The sequence below is a fragment of the Carassius carassius genome, chromosome 43, assembly GCF_963082965.1.
Source record: "Carassius carassius chromosome 43, fCarCar2.1, whole genome shotgun sequence".
NCBI lineage: Eukaryota > Metazoa > Chordata > Actinopteri > Cypriniformes > Cyprinidae > Carassius > Carassius carassius.
This window is the reverse complement of record NC_081797.1, coordinates 13743584-13769083: the sequence shown is the minus strand read 5'-3', so window position 1 is coordinate 13769083 and position 25500 is coordinate 13743584. Positions and strand designations below refer to the sequence as shown.

At 39.4% G+C, this 25500-nt stretch overlaps 3 protein-coding genes across 3 annotated transcripts in view; 1 reads left to right on the top strand and 2 right to left on the bottom strand.

The window, feature by feature from the left end:
• Positions 1-441: 441 nt before the first annotated feature.
• LOC132124605 (myosin-9-like) lies at positions 442-14464 on the top strand. Its single transcript, XM_059535695.1, has 18 exons — positions 442-586; positions 1547-1670; positions 1767-1892; positions 6085-6210; positions 6295-6399; positions 6576-6764; positions 7444-7673; positions 7770-8037; positions 8319-8429; positions 8506-8579; positions 10964-11048; positions 11132-11222; positions 11443-11525; positions 11591-11692; positions 11797-11837; positions 13290-13356; positions 13454-13646; positions 14327-14464. Exons 2-18 carry the CDS (start codon positions 1578-1580, stop codon positions 14455-14457), a joined length of 2115 nt encoding a protein of 704 aa, XP_059391678.1. The 5' UTR covers positions 442-586; positions 1547-1577; the 3' UTR covers positions 14458-14464.
• On the bottom strand, positions 14357-19172 carry syt18b (synaptotagmin XVIIIb). Its single transcript, XM_059535696.1, has 4 exons — positions 18675-19172; positions 18455-18605; positions 16933-18218; positions 14357-14478 (listed from the first exon to the last, which is right to left on the bottom strand). The coding sequence occupies exons 2-3, from the start codon at positions 18597-18599 to the stop codon at positions 17209-17211; spliced, it is 1155 nt and encodes a 384-aa protein (XP_059391679.1). The 5' UTR covers positions 18600-18605; positions 18675-19172; the 3' UTR covers positions 14357-14478; positions 16933-17208.
• Positions 19173-19810: 638 nt separating this feature from the next.
• Positions 19811-25500, bottom strand: part of LOC132125446 (AT-rich interactive domain-containing protein 3B-like) — a 34753-nt gene continuing 29063 nt past the window's right edge. The window contains exons 7-9 of the mRNA XM_059536881.1: positions 23366-23656; positions 23196-23285; positions 19811-21763 (exon numbers count right to left, since the gene is read on the bottom strand). Of these exons, the coding sequence (XP_059392864.1) occupies positions 21603-21763; positions 23196-23285; positions 23366-23656 (542 nt within the window). The 3' untranslated portion in view covers positions 19811-21602. The remainder of the gene's footprint in view (positions 21764-23195; positions 23286-23365; positions 23657-25500) is intronic.

The window sequence follows — 25500 nt, the reverse complement described above, 5'->3', positions numbered from 1 at the left end:
ATATCACAGAGGAACAATATCATTGGAATGATGAATCACTTTCAGAAGGATTTTTGTCCTGCTAATGAATGATATAAACATTGACATTTCTCTAAACCAGCACTATTGGCAGCCAGAAACACAGGTGCTCCCTGGGCATGACGAGATGGTTCATCTACATCCCGTCTGGCTCCAGAAGGTGCTCCGCGATCACACTCTTCGGCTGAAGACTTTGAGCTCCGAGCTGCTCTGGAGGAAAGCAGCACGAGGAGAGCAGAGCTCACCCAGAAGCTCAGAGAGGCCAGAGGTCACCTGGATGCTCAGATAGACCTTCTGAAAACCACAGGATCTCAGCTCCAACAAAGCCAGAGCATCTCAAACGTCCTGGACATGAAGCACAAGGTATGGATGAAGCAGTTTTTAGCTCTACAGACACTGACTTTTACAGTCTGGTTTAGTTTGATGGGACAGTAAACAGGAAAGGGATATCAAAGTGTGCTCCCCCACAGCAGCTGTCAGAAGCAGTGAGTGCTCTTGAACAAGACAAGGAAGCTGCAGAGCTGAGCCGATATGAGGAAAGCCGCCGTCGAGGGGAATTACATGACAAGTGAGTTATATTGGTGTTATATATGGAATCTATATTCTATGTGACAAGTACATTAAACAACTAACATTTAATCAACCTACAATATATATATATATATATAAATATATATATATATATTTTTTTTTTTGCAAGGACACACTGCTACTTAGAACTTTACAGTATTTCATTTATGAATACATGAATACATTACCATTCAAAAGTTTGGGGTTGGTAAAATGTTTTGCATTTGAAAAAGTCTCTTATGCTCACCATTTCTGCATTTATTCGTTTATTTGATTAAAAATAGAGTAAACATCAATGTTCTGAAATATTATTATGATTTAAATGAAATGTTTTCTAAATGAAACTTATTCCTGGCATGCAAAGCTGAATTTTCAGCATCATTACTCCAGTCTTCAGTGTCACATGATCTTTCAGAAATCATTTTAATATGCTAATGTGCTGTTAAAGATTTTTTTTTTCATATTATTGTTAAAAACAATTTTGCGGCTTCATATTTTCTGTGGAAACCATGACACTTTTTTTTTCCAAGATTCTTTGATGAGCAGAATTATCAAGAGAACAGCATTTATTTAAATTAGAACTATTTTGTAACATGTAATTGTAATTCTAATAAACATTTTATTAAGATTTGGAAGGATTTCAAAAAACACTTAATGCAAATAAATATTGAGAATTTTACACACATTTGTGCTATTGATCATGTGACACCTTGCATCCACTAAAGCATGAGATGCTCAACTCAAATCAGACTGGAGATCAGGAACAAGCCAAATACTAAGAATCAGAAATTAATGCTGATTTTGAATTATTATTTTGCTCAAATTGATGTCAATAATATAAATTACACTGAAAAAAATTATCCAGAACATTTGAAAAAAGCAAAACAGACACACTTTTACACATTTAATTTCTTTCTTGATTTGATATGATATGATGATACACTCCATGTAAACAAAGAGTTCTGCAGCTTGAGTTGGACATTTTGAAGATGAGGTCTAACCTGGAGAGAAGTCGTCCAGCCTCTTCACCAAACCCTCTCAGCAGAACTCTGCCCGCTGCAAAAGACCAAACCCTCAGAGAGGTAGAGCAAAACACATCTGCAAAAATACATGAGAAACTTTCATCATTGATGCTTTCAATCTATTAAGAAGCTTTTGTATGCTGCTGCTTCCGCCAGGAACAGAGGCAGGCTGAGAAAGAGATGAAGAAGCTCAGAGAGGCTCTCAGAAGAGCAGAGGAGAGAACAGACGACCTGGAGTATGAGAAAGAGAGCGCACTGAGACAGCTCTGCTCCTCTGAAGAGGTTAAACACTCATTCCAGTTTTTTTCACCCAAAAATCAACATTTTGTCTTTACTTACTCAACCTCATCTTTGTTCAAACCTCTATGACTTTCTTGCATGAAATGCAAATGAAGATTTTGAACTAACTGAGATTAGTTGTTTAATTTGAAACACTAAAAGTGGAAATAAATACAGATTTAAAGCTAAAATAATAATCCAGAATAGCAATATAAAAAATACTAATACGAATGACTAACACATAACAAAATGACTAAAACAACAACAACAACAACCTCGAATTAAAAGTGAAAACATAAAAATAAATATAGTAAATAATACTAAGACAAATTTTAAGGCAAGAAAAACATCCGGTAACTGTTACGTTAAACGTACAGTATGGAATTTTTGGCCACCAGGGGTCACTCAATCAAAATAATAAGATGAGACGTACTTTGATGACGTCGGGAAAGAGCATAGGCTCATGGGAGTTGTTGTTCATTGGAACACGCGCTCTGTCGCTCCCTACATTCCTCACTCATTTTAACTGAGGCCGGCGACACACTGGATGCGTGGCGCAAGCGTCTCAGCTGCGTGGCGTGTCAGTTTTTAATTCGGCTCCCATGTTAATAGGTTAGAGCTTGCAGACTGCCTGCGTGAGACGCGTGTCTCAGGCCCGGCTCGAGCCACGCAGAAAACGTGTGCATGCTAGAAATAGAACCGACGCCTATTTTTCACGCGACACGCACGCGTGTTGGAAGCGTTTCCAGGCTAAATATAATAGGAAAATATGTTTATATGTAATTTTGTACACAAATACATATTAATTCATGAAATTTTGATGTTTGAAAGTCTATAGGTTGACATAAATTCAGATACAAATGTAATTTAAAAAATAAATAAATAATTATCGATTTTCAAATATTGCACCTGTCAAACATAGTCTATTTTGCCGTCAATACTGTTGACGGTGTCCTTTATCAGTAGGCTTTATATTTATGTTCAACATGAAGTATAGATATTGTTGTCATTAAGACAAGAGCCTGGTCTGTCGGCGGTCTCCCTCTATGTCACCTACAGCAGCAGCAGAGACGCCACGCAGCCAGTGTGTCACCGGCCTTAGTATTTTGACAATCACGTATTTTCGAACGGAGAGATATATGAATTATCAGACCCCTGTCAAATCAATATTCCATCTAGCTAGTAGTAATATATGTTAAAAAAAACACGGTTGCCTTTAGTTAATAATTATAATTAGGCTACGTTTATACTATGATATCGAACAAGATAGTGAACTGCATTTGAAGCTACTTTATCCAGCTAGATATAGAACACATGTAGATTTACATTATACTCTACATGAGAGCTAGTCCGTCTGCGTTTTACACAAGACATCATCGTTTCACAAAATATACGAATAGATATAGTTAGCTGAATGGATGCATACCTGTTTATTAGAATGCAAGCATCTCTCTGTAGTTTCAGCTTATCACGAAGCTCTCTCTATCTTGGAAATGCAACCACAATATTTACCCGTGTCTCGTTTCTTCTTCGTCCCAAAACCTTCTCAGGTCATTTATTTCACCCGTACGTTTGCGCTTCACAGAACGTGCTGGCAAAGCATAATCATGATCCATAACTAAGTTATTGATTGAGGTATAAATACGAATATAAACAATATAAATATAAAATATAATAGTCTCGATCAAGGCTAGCTACTACTTTTTCTTCTTCGTCTCGTCTTTGCTTCTGTTCACCTTTGTATTTGGCGGTTCGGCAGGAAGTTAGATAAACTAGAGGGGTCAAAGTTTATATGACGCCATAGACGGGCGACAAAACGGAAATAAAGGAGCAACTGGACCGTTCGCTGGAGGACCATACCAGGGACTTTCTAGATCTGGCGTGCCTTACCCACTTCCCCGACCGCTCGCTCTCTATCTTCTTCTACACCGGCCTGAGCGAGCGGTGTAAGGCACACCTACCAGCGAACGGTCCCCGAGAGGATTTCGCCGCTTTCGTGGAGTGGGTGCTGGAGAAAAATGGATCTTCATGGACCATCTGCACCGCCGAAGAGTATATCTCAAGCCCCACTCCCGACCCAGAGACCAGCCAGCCGCCATCACGCCACACGGAGCCAGAGCCCACCGCAGCCGCAGAGCCCGAGCCATTCACGGACAGGAAGCAGGACCTCGAGAGCGCGACTGACCAGGTGTGTGAGCCGGCAACACTGTGCATCGTGGGAGTCTTAGTGGAGATCGAGGGCGTGGAGGAACGCCCTGCCCACACTTCCGCGACTGAGGGTGAGCTGTATGCGGTCTCGGGAAATTATATGGAGCAACTATTGGATCTTATGGGCTGGTCTATGGAGGTAATTCCTGAATCCCCTGTTTTTCCGCTGGTTCCGTCCAGCCCTGATCCCCCTGTATAACCTCTCAGTCTCCCACTCCTACCTCCTCCAGTCAGTTCCTCTGCTCCATTTCCGCTGGTTCCGCCCAGCCCTGAGTTTTCTGTTTCTCCGCTGGTTCCTTCCAGCCCTGATCCTCCTGTGTTTCCTCCCATCCTTCCTCTCTCTTCTCCTCCTCCTAGACCAGCCAGTTCCTCGACGTCATCTCTGCTGGTGCCAGTCAGTCCCGCAGCTCACCCTCAGTCCGTGCCATCTGGGCGCGATGGTTCGCTGCTGGACTGCCAGTCTCCAGCTCCGCCTTGGCGTGTTAAAGCCCTGTCTCCGCCTCCAGCCTCCGAGCCCTGGACTCCTCCTCGGTCCTTCGACCCAGCGGCTCCACGTTGGCTCTTAGCTCCCTCGTCTCCACCGTGGCCTGGCATCCCACCTGCTCCACCGAGCTCCCTCGTCCCTCCGGCTCCACCTTGGTCAGTCGTCGACCATCCGCCGCCTCGGGACTCCTTTCCTCTGGCTTCACCTCGTCACTCCATCCCTCCGGCTCTGTCAGGCTCCTCCTTCCCTCTGGTTCCACCTCCATCCTCAGTCACTCCGGCTCCACAGCGGTCTTCCAGGACCCCGCCTCCGACTTGGTCGCCTGAGCCTTCTGCTCCACCTAGGCCCTACGGATCCTCGATGTCACCCTGGCTCTGCGGCTGCGCTGCTCCATCTTGGGCTCCTCACCCACCAGTGCAGTCTCCGCCTGTCCGCCCCTGGTGTCGTCGGCTCATTCCCTACCATGGCTCCTCCCGCCGTCGACTCCACTGTGGATCTCCATCCTGGCTGGTCTCTGGAGGACCATCTGGCTCCTCCTGCTCCGGGCTCCTCCCTGGCTCCTCCCTCCATCCACTCCGCCCTGGTCCCTAACTCCATGCTCCCTCTTCACCTGCGCCTTGCCTGGTCCTCGCCCGCCTCCAGAACCCCCACCCTCCCTCCGCTGGTATTCCTCTTGCGGTGTGAGGACGCACCTTTCCGGGAGGGGGCGAACTGCTACATTAATGAACTTTTGTTTCCTTATTTGGTCCTTTTCCTTTTCTTGTTTTTTGTTAGTTAATTGATCCCCACCTGTCTCCAGTTCCCTCATTACCTTCTGTGTGTTTAAATACCCGGTCTGTTCAGTTCTCCCTCGTCCGTGATTGAATGAATGTCTATGTTAATGCTGTTATTGTGAAGTTAATGTAATATAGTATTTTGTCTGTAATCTCCTTCGTTATTCCAGTAAACTCCTCATTTGTTCCAGATCCTCCTCTAGCACTTTGTCTTACGTTTAGCATACACACCATACTTGTAACAGTAACACTTTACTTGAAGCCTTTACGTACAATGCATTATAAATGGTTATTAAAGGCTATATGCATTATGATTATTCATAATGGGTGTTGTAAAACATTATATATATTGTTGTTAAATAATTATAAGCTCATTTTAAATATGTAGTGTAACAATGAATTGATAAGTGTTATAATGTTTTAACTGTGGTTATGATTATTTATGAGACTGTACGATGCATTACAAGGTAATGCATTAAAACTACTTTTATAATGCATTATACATAAAAGCTTTCAATAAAGTGTTACCAAACATTCTTCAAAAATGTTCTTTTGTGTTCTACAGAAGAATGAAAGTCATACAGGTTTGGAACAACATGGCAGAATTAACATTTCGGGGTGAACTGCTCCTTTAAAAGTGTACTGGCTGTGATTAAAGTTACAATTAATGTACAAAAATGAAGCTGAGATTTTGAGATTAGATTTAAAAAGTCCGCAAACATTTACACAGAGGAAACATGAGGCAATTAACCAAGCAGAAGAGTTGGAGCAAAGCCTGAGCAGCTCCATCCAGACCCAGAAAGAGCTAGAGGACCAGCTGAATGAGTCCCGCAGCTGTCTGGGACAAATGGAGCTGGTATGAGCAAAAAACTGTGCTACACTCTCTAATTTTTCATTATTACATCCATTACAGCCAGAAAAACTATTATCTCCTTATTAGGAAAAAGACCTGTTCTCCACTAAAACCCAGAGACTAGAAGACAATCTGAATGACTTAAAGATCAAACTATCCGGAGCTTTAATGGACAAAGGCTGTCTTGTCCAGGTCTGACATCACATTTCATTTTAAGCTATGACCAAACAGTTTTATCAGACAAAATTTTATTTATTCTACACATTTTACTACTTGCTTTTAGCATTGATTGCCCCTGCTGTCCTTGACCTTTTCTGGGCTGCAGAAGCACTGTTTTAGATATGACTTTTCTGTCTGTGTGTGTGAAGGAGAAAGCAGAGCTCCATCAGAGGGTCCAGGCTTTGGATCTGCAGCTGCAGAGAGAGCAGAGGAGCAGACAGGGCTTCAGTGAGCAGGTGTGTGAGCTGCATGCTGAGCTGTCTCAAGCTAAGAGCCAGACCGACAAACAGAAGATGGAAACCATGTTGATGAAGGAGGAGCTGCTTTCCATTAAAGAGGTCAGAGGTCACTCTTTTCCAAATCTGTATACAAAAATATGCCACCATTCAGAAATGTGGGGTTCTTTTATGACGTAAATTAACATTTTTATTCATAAAGGACAGATTAAATTGATCCAAAGTGACAGTAAAAACTCAATTAATGCAACTGAAAAATAAAATCATTTAAAATAAATGATGGCTTTTGCAGTTTCCACAGAAATATTTGGCAGTACAAGTGTTAATCGATAATAATAATATTTTTGAGCAGCAAATCAGCATATCAGAATGATTTCTGATTAAATATTACAATATTACGTTTTTTTTCTATATTAAAAAATTAATAAATGCAGCATTGGTGAGCATAAGAGACCTATTTCAAAAAAACATAATGTGTCTTAATGGTGGATTATTTTAGCTTAATATTTTTCTATTAATTTTTTGATGCTAATATTTTGAATGTTAAATCTGACATTCCCAGATGATCTCTGCCAGATATATTATGTTATACTATATTTTTATATTATATTATTTTATATTATCATGTGAAATTCTATTATTTTAAATACATATTATTAAATAAAATATTTAAGCAATTTGAGTTCAATTTAAATCATTAAAACCCTTTTTTTTTGTTTTGTTTGTTCTGAATTGTTCCGAACAACTTTTTTTTTTTTTTTTTAATACTTTGGAATTTCAGTTGAACGAAAAGCTGTCATCTGATCTGACCAAAGCTACAGAGAGACTACAAGTGACTCTTAACCAGCTACACGAGCTGGAGGCAGAGAAACTGATCCAAACCAATCAGATCGTGGCACTGGACACTGAGCGCTTGCAGCTGATAGGAGAGAAAGAGGAACTGAGGAAGACATTTGATGATGGACTTCATGAAAAGATGATAGAGCTGGGAGAGAGATTCTGCCAGCACAGGTCGAACTTCAGTGTTGCTTGGAAATTATTATTAATATTGATTGTACAGATATTTTTTTTTGGCTCTGATCCAGGTTATTTCTTCCATATATGCAGAAAATTGAAGGACAATCTAGAACAAGAAAATCAGGCTCTGCAATTAAAATGTCAAGACCTGGAAAAAAAAGTCCAAATCTCGGAGGCGGGGTATAAGCATAAAGAGGAGGAGCAACATCAAATGAGGGCGGAGTCTGAACAGGAAAAGGAGGAGTTGAGGAAACTGGCTGCTCACTGGAATGAGAGGTGGCTGGATGTGGCGATGACGTTATGCTCAACACAAACAGAACTCAATGAGCTCAAGAGTCAACAGCAAGTGAATGACAATGTAACTTTCATTTCCTTTCATTGGTCTAATGTGACCATTTGTCAAGTGTAGTGTTACTGTGTTGTATGTTACATTGTCTTGCAGCGAGAGCCTGGGGTTTTACAACAGATAGAGCCTGAGAGGGACCGAAGACAAGTGCAGCAGAGACACATGGGTAGCTCTGTATGTGCTTAGTCAAAAAGTCCCTCATGAATAAATATATAATATGCATTTAAAGAGCTGTTTGGTCACAATGTCAGCTTGTGAGATGAACAGTTTTTTAACCTCCCAATGTTACAAAGGTGATGTCCAAGGTGGTGGATGGAGAGTTGGTGCAGGTGAAGGACATGTTGAGGATCAGAGACACTGAGCTGGAGGAACAGCTGGAGGAGCTGCGGTCTGCTCACCATCAGGTGGGACCAGCAAACCTGGCAGAGATCTGTGTCATCTTGGATGACTGATGCCATAACAGAGGTTTTTCTTGTGCAGGAGTCACAACAGAGCGGTGATGTCCAGAGGTTGGAGCAGCTTCTTGCAAAGAGAGATCCGGAAATTAAAGAGAAGTATGTATATATTACTCATAATCATTCCAATATGAAAAAAACATATGTTTATATGATTTAAATTATATGTAATGTTAAACATTTCTTTTCTGACCAAAATGCATATTTCAAATATATGCTCAGTATATGGGAAATTAAATGGAAAAAAGGGAAAAAATGCACTAACAGTCAAACGTTTATATACATTCACCTAAAGGATTATTAGGAACACCTGTTCAATTTCTCATTAATGCAATTATCTAATCAACCAATCACATGGCAGTTGCTTCAATGCATTTAGGGTGTGGTCCTGGTCAAGACAATCTCCTGAACTCCAAACTGAATGTCAGAATGGGAAAGAAAGGTGATTTAAGCAATTTTGAGCGTGGCATGGTTGTTGGTGCCAGACGGGCCGGTCTGAGTATTTCACAATCTGCTCAGTTACTGGGATTTTCACACACAACCATTTCTAGGGTTACAAAGAATGGTGTGAAAAGGGAAAAACATCCAGTATGCGGCAGTCCTGTGGGCGAAAATGCCTTGTTGATGCTAGAGGTCAGAGGAGAATGGTTCGACTGATTCAAGCTGATAGAAGAGCAACGTTGACTGAAATAACCACTCGTTACAACCGAGGTATGCAGCAAAGCATTTGTGAAGCCACAACACGCACAACCTTGAGGCGGATGTGCTACAACAGCAGAAGACCCCACCGGGTACCACTCATCTCCACTACAAATAGGAAAAAGAGGCTACAATTTGCACGGGCTCACCAAAATTGGACAGTTGAAGACTGGAAAAATGTTGCCTGGTCTGATGAGTCTGGATTTCTGTTGAGACATTCAGATGGTAGAGTCAGAATTTGGCGTAAACAGAATGAGAACATGGATCCATCATGCCTTGTTACCACTGTGCAGGCTGGTGGTGGTGGTGTAATGGTGTGGGGGATGTTTTCTTGGCACACTTTAGGCCCCTTAGTGCCAATTTGGCATCGTTTAAATGCCACGGCCTACCTGAGCATTGTTTCTGACCATGTCCATCCCTTTATGACCACCATGTACCCATCCTCTGATGGCTACTACGAGCAGGATAATGCACCATGTCACAAAGCTCGAATCATTTTTAAATTGGTTTCTTGAACATGACAATGAGTTCACTGTACTAAAATGGCCCCCACAGTCACCAGATCTCAACCCAATAGAGCATCTTTGGGATGTGGTGGAAGGGGAGCTTCGTGCCCTGGATGTGCATCCCACAAATCTCCACCAACTGCAAGATGCTATCCTATCAATATGGGCCAACATTTCTAAAGAATGCTTTCAGCACCTTGTTGAATCAATGCCACGTAGAATTAAGGCAGTTCTGAAGGCGAAAGGGGGTCAAACACAGTATTAGTATGGTGTTCCTAATAATCCTTTAGGTGAGTGTATATGCATGTGTATACACACACACACACACACACACACACAATACCAGTCAACATTTTTGAACAGTAAGATTTGTAATGTTTTTAAATAATTCTCTTCTGCTTATTAAGCCTGCAAATTTGATCCAAAATGCAGCAAAAGTTATTATATTGTGAAATATTTTTATGATTTAAAATAACTGCTTTCTATTAGAATATATTATAAAATGTAATTTATTCCTGTGTTCAAGCTTGATGAGATTCATATTTGGCTTTAATAAATAGAATATTAATTAAATTGTTGATGTAAAAATATAAAATAGATATTTTCTGATAATGCAAGTAATTTTTATTTAACCAAGAAAGATTACATTGATAATATAATATATGTCCCAAATATAAATGAACAATTATAAGTAAAATATGTATTCTGTAAATATATTTTAAAATATACTAGCAATATATTTATGCCATGTTTATCTGTACTATATCTATATATATATATATATATATATATTTATATACACATACATTATATCAATGCATACTATATTATAATATAAATAGTACTAAAATAACACTGAAATAACTAATGAATAAACTGTCAATTATTAAATTAATTTAGAAATTTATGAATTGGTATATGGAGTAAATATATATATATATATATATATATATATATATATATATATATATATATATATATATATATATATATATATAGAACTGATATTTTAAATTCAACATTACCAGTGTTAACATAAATAGTTATGGCCATATTTGAATGAATGATGCATGTGACTGTTCAAGGACCTTAAGAAGCACAATTCAGATCATTTATGAGCATTTATTTCCAGTTTGGGGTTTAACGGTCATGTAGTGTGACCATGCAGTGCTATCAAAAACTAGTAGAACAGGAAGCAGCTGCTTATTGTTCCTTTATGGAACAATAAACTATATGGCAGGTGTCATGTCATCAGCTCTTCTTCCCTTTCTGACTCAGGGATCAAGATCTGAAGAACCTGGAGATCCAGAGGATAAGACAGAAAGCAGAGGCTCAGATCAAGATATCCGCCCTGGAGCAGGAGGTACAGCGACAGCCATGACAAAAAAAACTCTAACCTGACCAGGTTTCAGTATCACACGTCTTTGTGCCTCTTACCTCGGGCAGATTTTTGGACACAAAGGTCTGCTGTTGAGAAAGGAAGTGGTCAGTGAAAGCAGTCCTGAGGACTTAGAGTCACTGAAGGCCCTGATAAAAGGTATTCCTCATGCTAAGATTGAGTAAAGGCCAAAAATATATCATAATTAATAAAACACAAAAACTCCTAGATATACAGGCTAGAGTTTACACAGCAGTTTGTAGGTGACTCTATCGCCCCCGTGTGTACTGGAGAAATGTCCCTGCCACAATAAAAGAACAACACATATTTTGTAGAACAGGAATTTACAACTTACTTGGTTTTTATTTTTTGGCTCCAGAAAGCAGAAGGCGAGCAGAAACGCTTGAGCAGGAAAGAGACAGAGCCTTACAGAAACTGCAGGATCTTGAACCTCCCCGGCAGGTACTGACTGGTGTTTGTTTGCACGTGTGTTTAGTGTGTTTATCCATTGAGATTTCATTCCGCAGGGCAAAACAGAGAAAGAATCTCCATTAGAGACTAAAAAACAGAAACCCACGGCCTCAGACCTTGTAGATCCGAACCAACAGAGGAGGCTGGTCACCGAGCAGGTGCTGAATCGTGTCCATAGTAAAACTCTAAGCACTTCATCAGAAAGGTGTGACAGTATTTACTTCCTGTCTGTGCTTGTTTGTGTCTCCCTTCTGTGCTGCAGCTGAAAAGTCTGTTCAGAGAGAGAGAGCGGTGTGGAGAGAGGTCAGTAGAGCAGCAGAAACACTCTGCCAGGTGTCACTCAGTTTGATTCGTTATCTTCCCCCTCCCAAGGCGGGTTATTTCCACTTCTTCTTATATAAAAATGAGACTGTGGTGAAATTCCATTCTTCCCTCCCCACTGAGAATCTGTGGAGGAATCAGTGAGCCCAGGAAATGGAAGGTCAGACACATATTATTAATCAAGATCAGTCGAGGTTTATCTGACTTTTTTATTGATCATTCCTTATATCAACCACTGGTTTTTGAAAAAGTTTTAACTGGGAGTTTGACTGGAAACCAGCAGTTCTGGTACAGAAAACATTCAAGAAATATTTGAAAGAAAAGTTATATTTGAGAATGTCGCATTTACAAAGAAATACAGTTTGTGTGACACCGGTAATATATTTATTCGTTTTTTTGTTTGTTTGTGTTTGTCTGATAACCAGCAATTCTGTAAAAAAGAAAGGAAAAAAAAAAAAATATATATATATATATATATATATATATTTGGAAGACCACTTAACGAAAGTCATATTTATAAAATTCTTTTGTGACAGCAATATTATTTTGATTGATTTTCAGTTCAGTTCTTTTATTTAACCAGGTTATTTATTTCCATTACAAAAAATAATCATGTTTTTATTACAGTAAAAGTGTAGTAACAATGTTTTGGTTACCCATTTGTATGACTACAGTTTTACATTTAATAGTTTTACTACAAATACCATTAAATTATCATTAGTTTAGCAAAACCATGGTCCATTTGTAGCTACCATGCTCTAACTATAGTAACTCTTTTTTTCTTTTGGTAATAGTAAAACCATGGTTAATTTTTGTAATGGTTACTAGTATAGACAACAACAAATACATAGCATATATAGCTATAGTTATTTCTTTATTTCATTAGTTTTAGTTTAGTTCTAGTATCATTTAGAATCTATTATAGTTTTCATTAATGTTTTAAATTAGTTTTTATTCTTATATATAAAGTTGGAAAAATTTTGTTGTGTGTTTTTCTCATTATTTAATTTAATTATTATTTTAACAATTTTAATACATGTCTGTATAGTTTTGTTTTTATTTCTATTTCAGTTCTAGTTATTCTATTAAATCAATTTAAACTAAATGAAAATGAAAAATGTTTCCCCTGCAATTAGCTGAATTTTGAGTTGTTGTTGTATGTCAGTTAACATTTACTTAATTTCAAGTAACACATTTGTTGTTATTTTCTATGGATTCAGTTAACTGCAGTAAACCTGCTCCTAACTCTCAGTCAGTATCTGCATGAATCCTGGCTCAGGAAGAGGAGTGGGGCTGGGAATGCTGGAATTTTCCCAGTGTCATAATTCACATCTGACAGGAGCGGACATTAAATCGCACTTTTGAGAAGAGGCAATGAATCAGATTTTATTGGCATTTGTAAAAAATGTTTATTATATGTGATATGTGTACTAGGTCTCCAGTTTTCACAAGAAGATCTGGTTTGGTCGACAGCAGGGTCCAAAATGCTACAAGTACTAAAGTAAACCCCTCTTATACTTACATCATTTTCAAGTCGTGAATACTTTTTTTGTCATTTTAATACAGAAATGAATAACAGCTGTGTGTGACACATTTAGAACTGGAATGCTTTTGACACATTAAACCATCAGGGAAGAAAAACACAGAAGCTGGAGCAGGAACTCCAGCAGGGGGCAGCAAAGAGGTCCTCATCCCAGATCTCAGTCTCTCAGGGGGGGATCAAGGAGTTCGGAGAAAGAGGAGGAACAGAAACAGCCCACCAATCTGAAGAACCACAGCAAGACAACCAAGGTATGTTATAATGATGATTATGGCAAAAACATATAAGACCTGTCCAACCAGTCATATTTAAGATACTTGACAGAATTGTTGTTCAGTTTCTAAACCTGTGATATCTCAGAGAGGGAAGTTTTAGAAACAAAACAACTCCATGCATAAGCACATCAGGTCTTAGACTCTAATTAGAGTGTCCTGATCTTACATTTAGTCTTAATCGAAGAGCATGCTGGGATGAAGGGGCACATAAGCAGCTTTTAGGGTCGCAGGAGGGCGTCTGCAGAGATGTGGTCAGAAGCAGGGATAAAACACAGCAGAAACCCTGTACTGAACGAAATTCCAAATAGTTGTTTTATCCGCACAGCACTTAAAATAGAAGTACAATGGGATAAACAGCTTTAGTGCTGTGGTGCGATATTAAAATCAGTGAACCCTAATACGTTGAAAAAAAAAAAAAAAACTTCCCATCGCAGATGTCAGCAGTGTGAGATGCAATGTAAAATCTAAAAGAGAGAAATAAAAATCAGCTTGAAGGTGAAAAGTGTGACCGGTCCAATCATATATGGAAAAATCAGGCCAATTTGAAAGCTCAACTTTTGGAAATTTGTGTGGGGTCCTATTATTTTTGCTTCTCAGAACGCTATCATTCATTTATTGCGGTGTAATTATGTTTCTTTTCTGTCTTGCTGGTCCAGCCAATGTAATATCTCCTCAACCAAACTTACAACGGGACAAATTTCCCCTGGGCTGCAGTGATGGAACATTCCTTGCAAGGCAGGTTGAGCTTTGTGACCCAGATTTGGAATATTCGGAAGGGTCCATTTGAAGAGGAGAGGGGAGCCAGCATCTGGAGTGACAATAATCCATTGTTAAAATCTATAATGCACTGACAGTTTCTTTATTAATTGCCATTTATTATGAATTACACAGTACAGCTATTAAAAAAAAAATCTTCGTAAGCATGTTGCCAGATTTTCAGTGTTGATGTTTAGCTTCCAACTTTGAGGTATATTTAAATCACACACACACACACAAAACAACGTCATATGAAACAGACTATATTTATTAATCTTTGCAATTATCTAATTTTTCCATAAATGCTGACTTTTTATTGTCTTGAATGCCAGTTACAGGTTATTTTCCAATGGGTTTATTTAGAGAGATTTGATTTCATACTTGTAACAGTTTATACAACAGTAACATAATAATAATTAATTATATTATTTAGTTCTAGATATTTAAAGAGATTCAGTCAAAAATGTCTTCTAACATTGGATACAGAATGCCAGTGTAATAAAGGTCATTAATATCTGTCCATGGTTGGGTCAGACTTGAGGTCTTGTCAGCTTTTCATTTTGCACTTATGGTTGAAAAACATGATGTTGCACTGCACAGTTTCTGTTTGACTTGTGCTACACAGTAAATCTATCCCTCTTCATTGGCCTAAAAAACCAGCAAGACCCTGCATAAGTGGCAATGAGTAGATGCATCTCTGCCAAAAGAAAAAGAGGAGAAATTCAATAAATTATGCATCACAAAGAAATAAATCATCAGATTATTATGGCAGCATGTAGTCTATTTGAAACATGTCCATGTCCATGATTCTCTATACTTAGATATCATAACCAGTGTTAATATGTAGTCACACAACACATAAGATTTCAAATGTGTCATCTATGGAGATGAATGCTGTACAAGTAATTGACCTCATGGCCATGACCTCCCATTGCTGAGGTTTGAGCAGGTCTGAAATGAAAGGGATCGGACTGTCGTCTTTAGGATTGAAGAGGGAGGGGGATTAAACTACAATGTCATTAAAATAGACTGATCTCCTGTGGATCTTGGCTCTCGTAAAACAAGCGTTTAATCCTGAACATTAAAAGCAAACATTTAGGCTTTAGTTTATGATGGATAAATCCTCTTGCTTTTACATAACAGTCATGTAAACTGGACCTACCGTATGCATATGGCAGACATGCTGTCATATCATGACAATGTATTCATTCATATGATAGGAGGGATTTGTGGTGCAATATGCTTTCCTGCACTCCCAGGACATTAAACAGTTTTCTGGGAACGATTTTGCATTGTATGTGGAAAATATGGCACCTCTTGACATTTTAAGCATTGGAATGTTTTGTGTGAAATTTGGTTAAAGCATTATTTAAGACAGGAAGAGGAATGCAGTGTTTTTTGTGAGATGGAGATTAAGTATGAACTCTAATCTCCAATCGCACAATAAATTCATACCACCTCTGTCAAGTCATGAAACACAGATGTGCTCGTCTTGTCATCTTTTTGGCGCCACTCAATCACAGAAATTGATCTTTACCTATTAATTGCCCTGTCCTAAATGCCACCCTAATTTCTAACAGACCTCTTCTAAGTCCACATCTGGGTCATATGATTCACAAAAAATGCCAGGTAGAAGTCTGCTGTGAAGTCCACACCAGAGAAAGGGACACTGATGCTATATACTAGCTTGTGAGCACCCTTCTGAATAATAAAATGATTTTGAACCCATTTGCGGGCAGAAAATGACGGCGAGTCTGGGCACAGGTAACCTCCTGGAGGGCTACCTTCTGCAGACTTTAGTTCCATCCCTGTTCAATCACACCTGCCCTTATTTTCAAGTAATCCCGAACACCTTGATTAACTTGTTTAGGTGTGTTTGATCGGGGTTGTAGTAAAACTCTGCAGGATGGGAGGCCTCCAGGAGCAATCACTCCAGCCTAACCACTCCACACCGATTGGGACTCGGACCCGAGTCATCAGCATGGGAGGCAGGCACACTGACAAAGATGTTAAAGACCACAGCCTCTAGTGTGCCTCTTGAGTTTAGGGGAGTGAAGTGTACCTGCACATCTGGCCTCTATTACAGGTTTGGCTTCCCCAGTAGTAGGGTATCCTGTTTATAATTGTAGGGAAGACTCTTCAGAAAGATTCTTCAGCTGCAGTCCTGGGGGGGGGGGGGCAGTCTTTTACAGACTTTAGTATCAATCCCAGTTTAACTCCATGTTGTTATTTGCAAGTAGTTCTCAATACTTTGATTAACTTGTTTGGGAGTGTTTGGTTAGGGTTAGAGCTAAGATCTTGCCCTCCAGGGTTGGAGTTGATGAGCCCTGTTTTAGGGTTCAGAATGGTGCTTTTGAGTGCTCTCAATTCCTCTTTTGAGAGTTCCACTGTTCTGGACTTCAGAGTGGTCAACATGAGCTATAAACTTGTATAGCTATCATTCCAACTGATATTAGGGAAAGGGTATCATCTGGGAGAGGGTGAGAACAGTGTATTTTAATCTTACCTGGAGTCTGGTTGGTAAGATTGTCTGCTTTCAGGATGAGGACTTTCAGCCAATTTGGTACTGCAACAAGATGAAGAGCTGACCAAAGACCTTGTGACCTCTTTCTGATTCTTGGGAGGTCATATTACATGAGGGATATCAATGTCCATATCCAAATTAAAGTTGAGCATGTTGAATAAAAAATTAACCACTCTTGTCCTTTGAAAGAAAACACGAGGTGTAGGTCTTTGAAATGTTTGGGTTAATGTTTAGGAAAGTATAGTCACATAGCAAGAGCTATGAAGTGTCCTTCTTGGACTTGACCATGACTTGCCTTAATTCTCTAACGCATCTAAGTGGCCTGTCTGGTGTCCAGTCCAGACTACCACAGCAAACTTCCAGCTCCTCAAATAGGGATCTCTTTGGATTATCCTGCATGAAGATAGCCAGTCTGAGCATGCAACCCTTAAGCCCTTCTAGAGATCCAACATTGATCACCAAGTTATTTTTATAGATTCCAGAGCTAAGGTTGTAATCCTGGGCAGATATTTCCAGAGGTCCAGGACGAAGTGGGGGCAGCTTGGCCTGGACAGTCACTTCTTCTAGACGATGGACTGCACCGGTTATACCCACTATGGATACAGTGAGTGTGTTCTGTGTTGAAGAAAAGGTCAGGGTAAAGTGCAAGAAGGGATCTGAGGTCTCACTGCAAGAATATGAACCATAATTAGGAATTAAAGATTCGTCCTGTAGTAGACCTTGGGTTTGAAGTGGAGAAAGGACACCAGGTGATCGTGGGTTGGGAATAGTGAACCTTCTGTGTTCACTAAATAAGTAACTATCTCCAGCCACAGTGCATTGACGTTCCAGAACCTTCCGGGTCTTTGTGAGAAGACTAAGTCTTGGGAAAGAGGGGAGAGAGGAGCGGCCACTTGCCATGGGCTTGAATAGAGAAGAGGAGACTGATGCTGAACTTAGTCGTCTCATTTGGAAGCATGACTTGTTACCCTCAGAGACAACCGTCAACTCTTCATCTGATGGTGTAGAGCTCTCGACAACAGACGGATAGTCTTGAACGGATCCTTCCGGCTCCTCGCACTGCAATTTGTTAAATGTGGTTCCAGATAAAGGGGCAGAACTCAAAGCCACAGTCACATGATCCACAGAATCAGGTGGAGGGGGTGTCCTTACAGTATTTTTGTCTTCGGGTGGTTTGTGTCTGGTCTTTAAACAACAAATGATGCAGCCCAAGATAAGGGAAAAACACAGGACCACCAAACCGACACTCAGCAGAATCTGCAAGTGGACTGAAAGGACAGAGGAGTGTTAGAACAGCATTTTAATCTGTAACTATCATTCACAATGACAGAACAACTGTTAAGTCATAATCCGCAAACAAAGGAAACAATTTAATCTGCATAAAGTCAGTGTTCAGTAACAGAACAGTAAAAACTAGATGTGAACTGCAGTGCTTGTATCTGAAATCTTAACTTGTCTACCACTTGCCTGACAAACACGTTTGCATGTAGGTTAGATACCATACCTTCATGCTGTTTTGTGAAGAGCACCTGCACCAGCAGCCAGAGAAACAAGAGGACAATGATTCCCTCGATCATTCCCTTACAGCTAAACAGCAGGACGGATTGCCACACAGGTTGTGAGTTATCCTCCTCCTCCTCAGTAGGCATAATGACCTAGGAACACCACAGCTCTCACTTCATCTTTAACTTCTGAAGTAACATCATGTATTTCCAAAGAAGTACCTTCAGAACTGTGAAGCTGAACTCCACTAGTCAAAGCAGGATCTCTCGTCTGTATCCAGCTCTAGGTTGAAGAACTTGTTTCTTTCATACTGGACACTAACTTTGAAGTCACAACTGGTTTGGAGTCTTTCTTTCGTCAAAATGCTAAAGATGGACCTCAATCAGTTTCCCAAAGCAAAGCAGCAAGACCAACTGTGTAATAGCATCGATCAAGTTGTCTGAAGAATATTTCTATATAATTAAAATCCAAATCAGAATCAAAACAAAATCCCATCTCCTCTTGTGGTATTCCCTCTACTACATCAGTCTTTTGATTATGTCCAGGGTAGTAATCCTCTCCACTGACTCCCTTGGTGAGAGACTGAGATGAGTTTAGAGGGTGGTCCTGCTCAGGACAGGGGCGGGACATGCCAGAGATGGTGAGAAGAGACACTCCACTGGGAGACAGTTCAAGGACAACTATGCCATGTGTCCCACACTGTTCCTATTAAAAGGGCATCATCAGAACAACCCCCCCCCCCCCCCCCCCCACAAAACAGCATCTGTCACATCCACTGCCAGTTCAGCACGTGATCAAAATCTCTCATCTGTTAATGTGAATTGCGGTTTTATTGCATTTCAATATTACATGCACTTCCACTCATCAAAGACTTTAAGGATTATTAAGGCAGATTTACAAAATCAGATTAAATTGGATAAAGGTGTGGATAAGTATGTGATTTCAAAAGCAATTGATTGTTGTACTTCCTCTTGGTGTTTTAAGACATGAACTACTGCAGGTTTTTTTTTTTTATTAATTTTTTTTTTTAATTTACATTTATTTATTTTATTACTTTAAGTAGTGAGAACTGAGATGATAACTAAATGAGAACAATTTCTGTGGCAGCCGATATACATATAAATTTTTGTTACTATAATAACCCTGGCAAAACCACCCATGGTGTCACATTCCAAGCCCCCCCCCCCCCCCAGAAAATATTTGTTAATTATATATGACTTCTACATTTAAATAAACCATAAAACACATTTGACCATAATGAAGGAATACAACTGACTTTACAGTTAAGTAATAAAAAACAACAGCAACAAAAAAAGTCATTTCGCACACAGATTAAGAAAAACACAAAACGAAAAAATCTTGCATCAGATCAGACTTTAATTTCATTTTGTAAGGTTGCATGTGTCTATACAGTGAGGTCATCAAAGAGGATAACAAACACATGGTCTTTGGTTTTCAGCTATGCCACTATCTGAAGAATATAGAAATTAAAACGGAAGAAATGAAAAGTGTCTGTATCCCAGCAGGTCCCAGGGTCAAGCAAATGCAGGAATCAAAACGGCTAAAAATGTAAAGCTAATTGCTGACGAGGCTAAATACGCACGAGTATGTGAACATAACCAGCCAACAAGCCTCGATTGCTACTGGAAGTGTATTGGAAGTACAGGAAGTCAGTTTGACATGCGATGATCAATACTTAATGGATATGAGATATTGCATCTAACTCTTCAAACAATAATCTCATCTCACACTTGTATTAACGTTGTTCTGCCTTTCACTGAGGTATTTTGCAAATTCATTACCTGAGAGACTTTTTGCATTAAAAGACAGCAGTACTTCAGTGACGTACTGCAGGCAGTTGAACTACATCTGAAGTAAATCCTGACTGAGGTAGCTATTTCAGTCCCACACTGACCGAGTTATAATATCTAGTGTCATTCGTTTCAGGAGCGAGACTGCATCTAGGTTCTGAAGTTAAAATTTTATGAAGAGAAAAAAGAAAAATTAAGAAATTCCTGAGAAACTCGCTTTCCAATATGGAAAGATACGTGAGGTCTGAAGTTCAACAATTAAAAATACGAAATAAAATAAACATCCAATCTTCCTTTGTTCTCCTGCTTTTCCGTGACCTGGTTTGTTTTAAAGAACTCGTATGCGCAGCAGAGAAGAAGAATAGTACATTAAATCAAAGCTCTTATATTTACGAGCCTGTTCATGATCGTCCAACGCACAGAAATGATTGACATGTGCGACAACGCGTGTCCACATAATTTCTTTTCAACCGTACATTGTCTTGTGTCTGAGGTAGAGAAAAATCTTTCAACCAAACTGTTGCCTGTAAATATGTCTAAATAAGAACAAAAAAAAACAAAAACCTCTCAGCTGTGTAAAATGCAGTTTCAAACTCAAAACTCTTAAAATCATATTAATATTTCTGTATCTAGAAGCTAAAAAACAACGTAAATGGAAAACAATAAAATCAAGTAAATATTTGTAAAGAAAGGAAAAATATCTGTGACCCCTCTTCTTACTAAAACAACTTTGCAACACTTGATGGGGATTGTAGCGTGTTTTAAAATCCATGAAATTAGACAAAGAGCAACACAGCAGTATCATAATCGATCCTGAGTCTTTTAAATTCACTGCAGATGAGGTCAATTCAGCAAACTTTAAATAAGAGAATTAATAGACGGCAAAAAAAAAAGAGAGAGAAAGAAAGTGTCAACCACAACCTCACAAATGTGACTTTGGCAGAAGTAGATTTGATCATGCCATGATTGCTTTGCACATCTCTGTGAGTGAATGACTGTGGGTGTAGAAAGGCATGATTACACGATGTTTACACTCACGGTAGCACTGAGATTAAGACAGCTGAGGTATTCTGTTGAATCAAACATCTTTAAAAACCTTCTCAGTCCTGAGAAAACATCTTGTAGAAAAGAGCAGGTGGGGTCTGTGATGAGCTTCGACAGCTGATGAGTTTGTATAAGTATATGTGGGTGGTCCTCCCTTCACAGCTGTGGTTTGTGTGCGAGGCAGACTGTGATTTGCTGCGTCTCCTCTAGAGGGCAGAACGTCACCCGTCGCTCTGAGGAAAGACTAGTTTGGGTTGGACTGACTGGCTGTTTGGTTCAGGGAGCTGGTGACTGTTAGGGTGACACTCCTGTGGCTGGCTCCACAGAGTCAGGGCCCTTTGAGGAGGAAGAGGAGGAGGAAGAGGGCATTCTGGGACTGAGGGTGGAGGTCTGGCCTGGGAACATGGTTGTGACAGCGGTGGGAACAGCTCCAGACTTCTGTGCGTACAAGGATCCTGTAAGCGGTGATAAAAATGCAATTATAAATTTCCTTCACACTGAAATATTGCAGTAAACTTGCTGAATAAAAGACCATAAATGATGTTATAAAAATGTTTCAAATAAATGTTATTTTTTAGAAAATCAAAAGAATCCTGAAAGCAGTTTTCTCATGGCTTCCACAAAAATATTAAGCAGTGCAACTGTTTATTCATGTTTTTTACATCAATGTCACGTTTTCAGAAGCAAATCAGCATTTTAGAATGACATCTGAAGGATCATGTGACACTGAAGACTGGAGTAATGACTGCTGAATATTAAAATACCCACAATATTACCGTTTAAAAAAAAAATTGAGTTCAGTTTTTGAAAGAAAAATATCCATATTCAAACCGTAATAATCACTTGAATCTAGCTTGCGCTCACTGTCGGAAACGGTAGCAGGTCTGGGGGAATGACGCACGCGCAAACATAGCGGAGAGATCAAAAAAAAAGCTTACGTTTTATAACAGTGAGCGCAAGCTAGATTAAAGTGATTATTACGTTTTGAATATAGATATTTTTCTTACAAAAACGCACTGATTCATTACAGGAGGCCTTTGTTCACCTCCCGGAACCGTGTGAGACACTTTTTATTTTATTTTTATGGAAGGGTGCTTTTTATTTTACTTCTTTTAGACTGAAGCAATGCAACACCTGCTGACTGCAAAGTTAGAGCTTGAAATATCAAAGACCATTTTTATATAACTCCGACTGGATTAGTCTGAAATGAAGTCATAAACACCAAGGATGCCTTGGGGTTGAGTAAAACTTAGCCTAATTTTCATATTTTCTCTGCAAAACGGAGCAAAAAATGACAATATATAAAAAAAACATGTTATTAACTAATTTACTGAAAGGTTGTATAAAATCACATTTAAACTTGTGATATTCGTTGACAAAACAGATCTTGTGTGATATTGCTCTCACTGCTCATGGTATCACGTATCATATGATATAAATATGAGAAAAACTCATACAGGGGAATTTTTTGCCACATATCTTGAATTTTAGGACATAATTTAAAGAGTTATTGACTGTCAACTGTATGGAATAATGTGTTAAAATATTTTAATTGCGTAATTTTTTTGCATAACTAATTAACTCATTAAACTGATAGCTCTAATATAAATAAAAATTGATTAAGTTTCCCAGTGTTTAAATATTTCATTAGTAAACTGAGTATGTTTGCATACAATTTAAACGACATTTGAAAATGTATATTTTTCAGGGTATAAAAAATATTTTTTTATAAGCCGGACAGGTTTTAGGAACAGCTTGAGAGGCAGTTTTTCCTTTAAGAATAGAATGGTGTCAAAAAAAAAGGACAGGGTCTTGAAGTAACCTGAGGTAAAGTGTGTTAGACAATATTGGACAATCCCACACGTGCACAAATACATTAATACACACCTGAGTAAATAATCCCATTGACCTCCACAGACACAGTAATGCTAGCAGAGCCATTAGAAGAAATGCTGAGAGACAGGTCCTGTTTTTCTTCTGAAAACAAAATCCAAATGTCACTGAAACACGTCTCACTTTCTAAGTCATGTTTTGGATAAAAACATCACGGTACTCACCACGGTTGTTGGTGTTGCTGGTCATCCGAAGGTTGGCAGGGTTCACCTGTGATGCCATGGCCAGCAGGTTTTGTTGGAAAGCCTGCTGCAGTAGCCTCTGCTGCTCCTCCGCCAGACGAGCCATCTTCCTCTCGGGCCCCTCCAGCGCCGCGGCCCCCGCGCTCATGCCGGTCTCCAGCCTCTCCCTCAGCTGCTCCAGGGTGGCGGCGCGTGCCAGCTGCTGCTGATGCCCGAGAGCCAGTGCTAAGGGGAGTCGACCTGGCAACATGGAGGCTGGACCGTCCTCTGGGACTGAGGAGAGGAAACAAAACGCTTCAAATTTAGTACTCTGTTACTATATCACATTACAGTACAATCCCTCACATTCTATTATGTTGATTCATACCAACTTTCATATTTAAATGCATTTAAACAGGTTATTTAATGGAGATTTTAAAAAAAATGTAGGGATGTGATTTATCTGTTTTCATGACAAATACTTTTATAATAGTATTATTATTATTTTTTTTTTTTAGAAGTATTTTTTTTTTTTGAAGGGACATTAATGACAATTTTCTTTCTTTCTTTGGTGAACTAACCCTTTAAAGAGTAACTAAACCCTTAACCAACTTTTTTTAGTTAATGATATATAAGAATGGGGCTTTATTAGTGCTGTTCATTGATTCGAGTAACTTTTTTGACATTTGAGTATAAAGTGTTTTAATTCTACAATATATGTTGTAAAAACGTGTGAGTGCTGCCCTCTTCAGGTTGAACGGTGGCTACTGCAGTTGATTTTTCCTTTTGGATGTTGCGGTGGCAACTTAGTGACGTAAACAGTTTCCAAATTAATGTAGTGAGTCAGGAGCTGGAATTGCGAGTATTGGTAACGACCAGTATAGACTAATATAGCATCTATTTAGCATAGCAATTATATAGTTATTTAGATCTTCAAGTTAGCGTAGATTTATCTGTATTTAGTACAGTGGTCAGGATGGTACGGAGGTGTGTTGCTGGTTGTGACAGCACTGCTGGACTGCATAGTTTACCAGCAGACTTTAAAATTAAGCGCCAGTGGTTGCATGCATTTGGCCTGGAAGACCGCAAGTTCGGGTGTGCAAACTGCGTTTTACAAGGGATTGCTTCTCCAACGCAATGGAGGTGGAAATGCGCTTCTCCACACAGCTCGCGCTGAAAAGCGACGCGGTGCAGGAGTTAAGAGCGCAGTTTGAGCCAGCGGCTCGAATTGATATGAACAGACACCTCGACACCCTCCACTTCAGGTAAAAGTGGGGGAGAAAAGTCCTCTACTTCAAATGATCCCTCTGTTGCAAAGCTACTTGCGTCATTACAGTCACTCTCCATTTTAGCGTCTCTGACAGCAGCTGTCAATCAATCCGTCACTGCGAGTCTCAGGATCAGGCCGCACTCGCTCAGCCCCGCCCTAGGTTCATCCCCTCTATCTCCGCTGTGATCTGCCCACTTTTCAGCATTTTTCAAATATTGTCAGTGGGTGGAGTCAGGCTCTGAGCAGGGGTTTAGTTACACTTTAACAACCTTGTAGCTGTTATTAGGTCTGTCTTTAAAAGTAAAGTTATTGTAAAAAAAAAAAAAAATCTGATTTTTAATTCTGGAACATGATTGTTGAGGTCTATTCAGCCAGACCTGAATGCTAGTTTGCTAAAATGCTACTTGCTAGTATACCTAAATAGGTCAGTATAACAATTGGCTATTGGTGACAGCAGAAAAGCAAAGTTAACTTGGAGATCAGCAATTTGGTACATTTCTGGGAACTTTTCATCAGTCAACAAAGTTATGAAGCAAGATGTTTTGACATGAGCAGTTCCCCATATTACACATCCGGAGAAGCCATTAGTTTACTTCAGCCCCTGAGGTTTGCTGCTGTCAGTAGACACTCACAGGAAAATGCAGTCTCTTAATAGCTTTTACACTGTTTCCCCAATCACACCAGGAAACTTGCTCCATTTCCTACATGCAATTCCTGCGTGGTTTTGGTTTGATTATATTCCACATCAAAGTTGATTTATGTAAAGTGTGATTTAAAATGTAATGAAATATATTTATTTATTTCAACAGCAGTTCCAATTAAAATGTAAATTTCACTATATGGCTTGAATGTGTTTAGTAGGTATGTT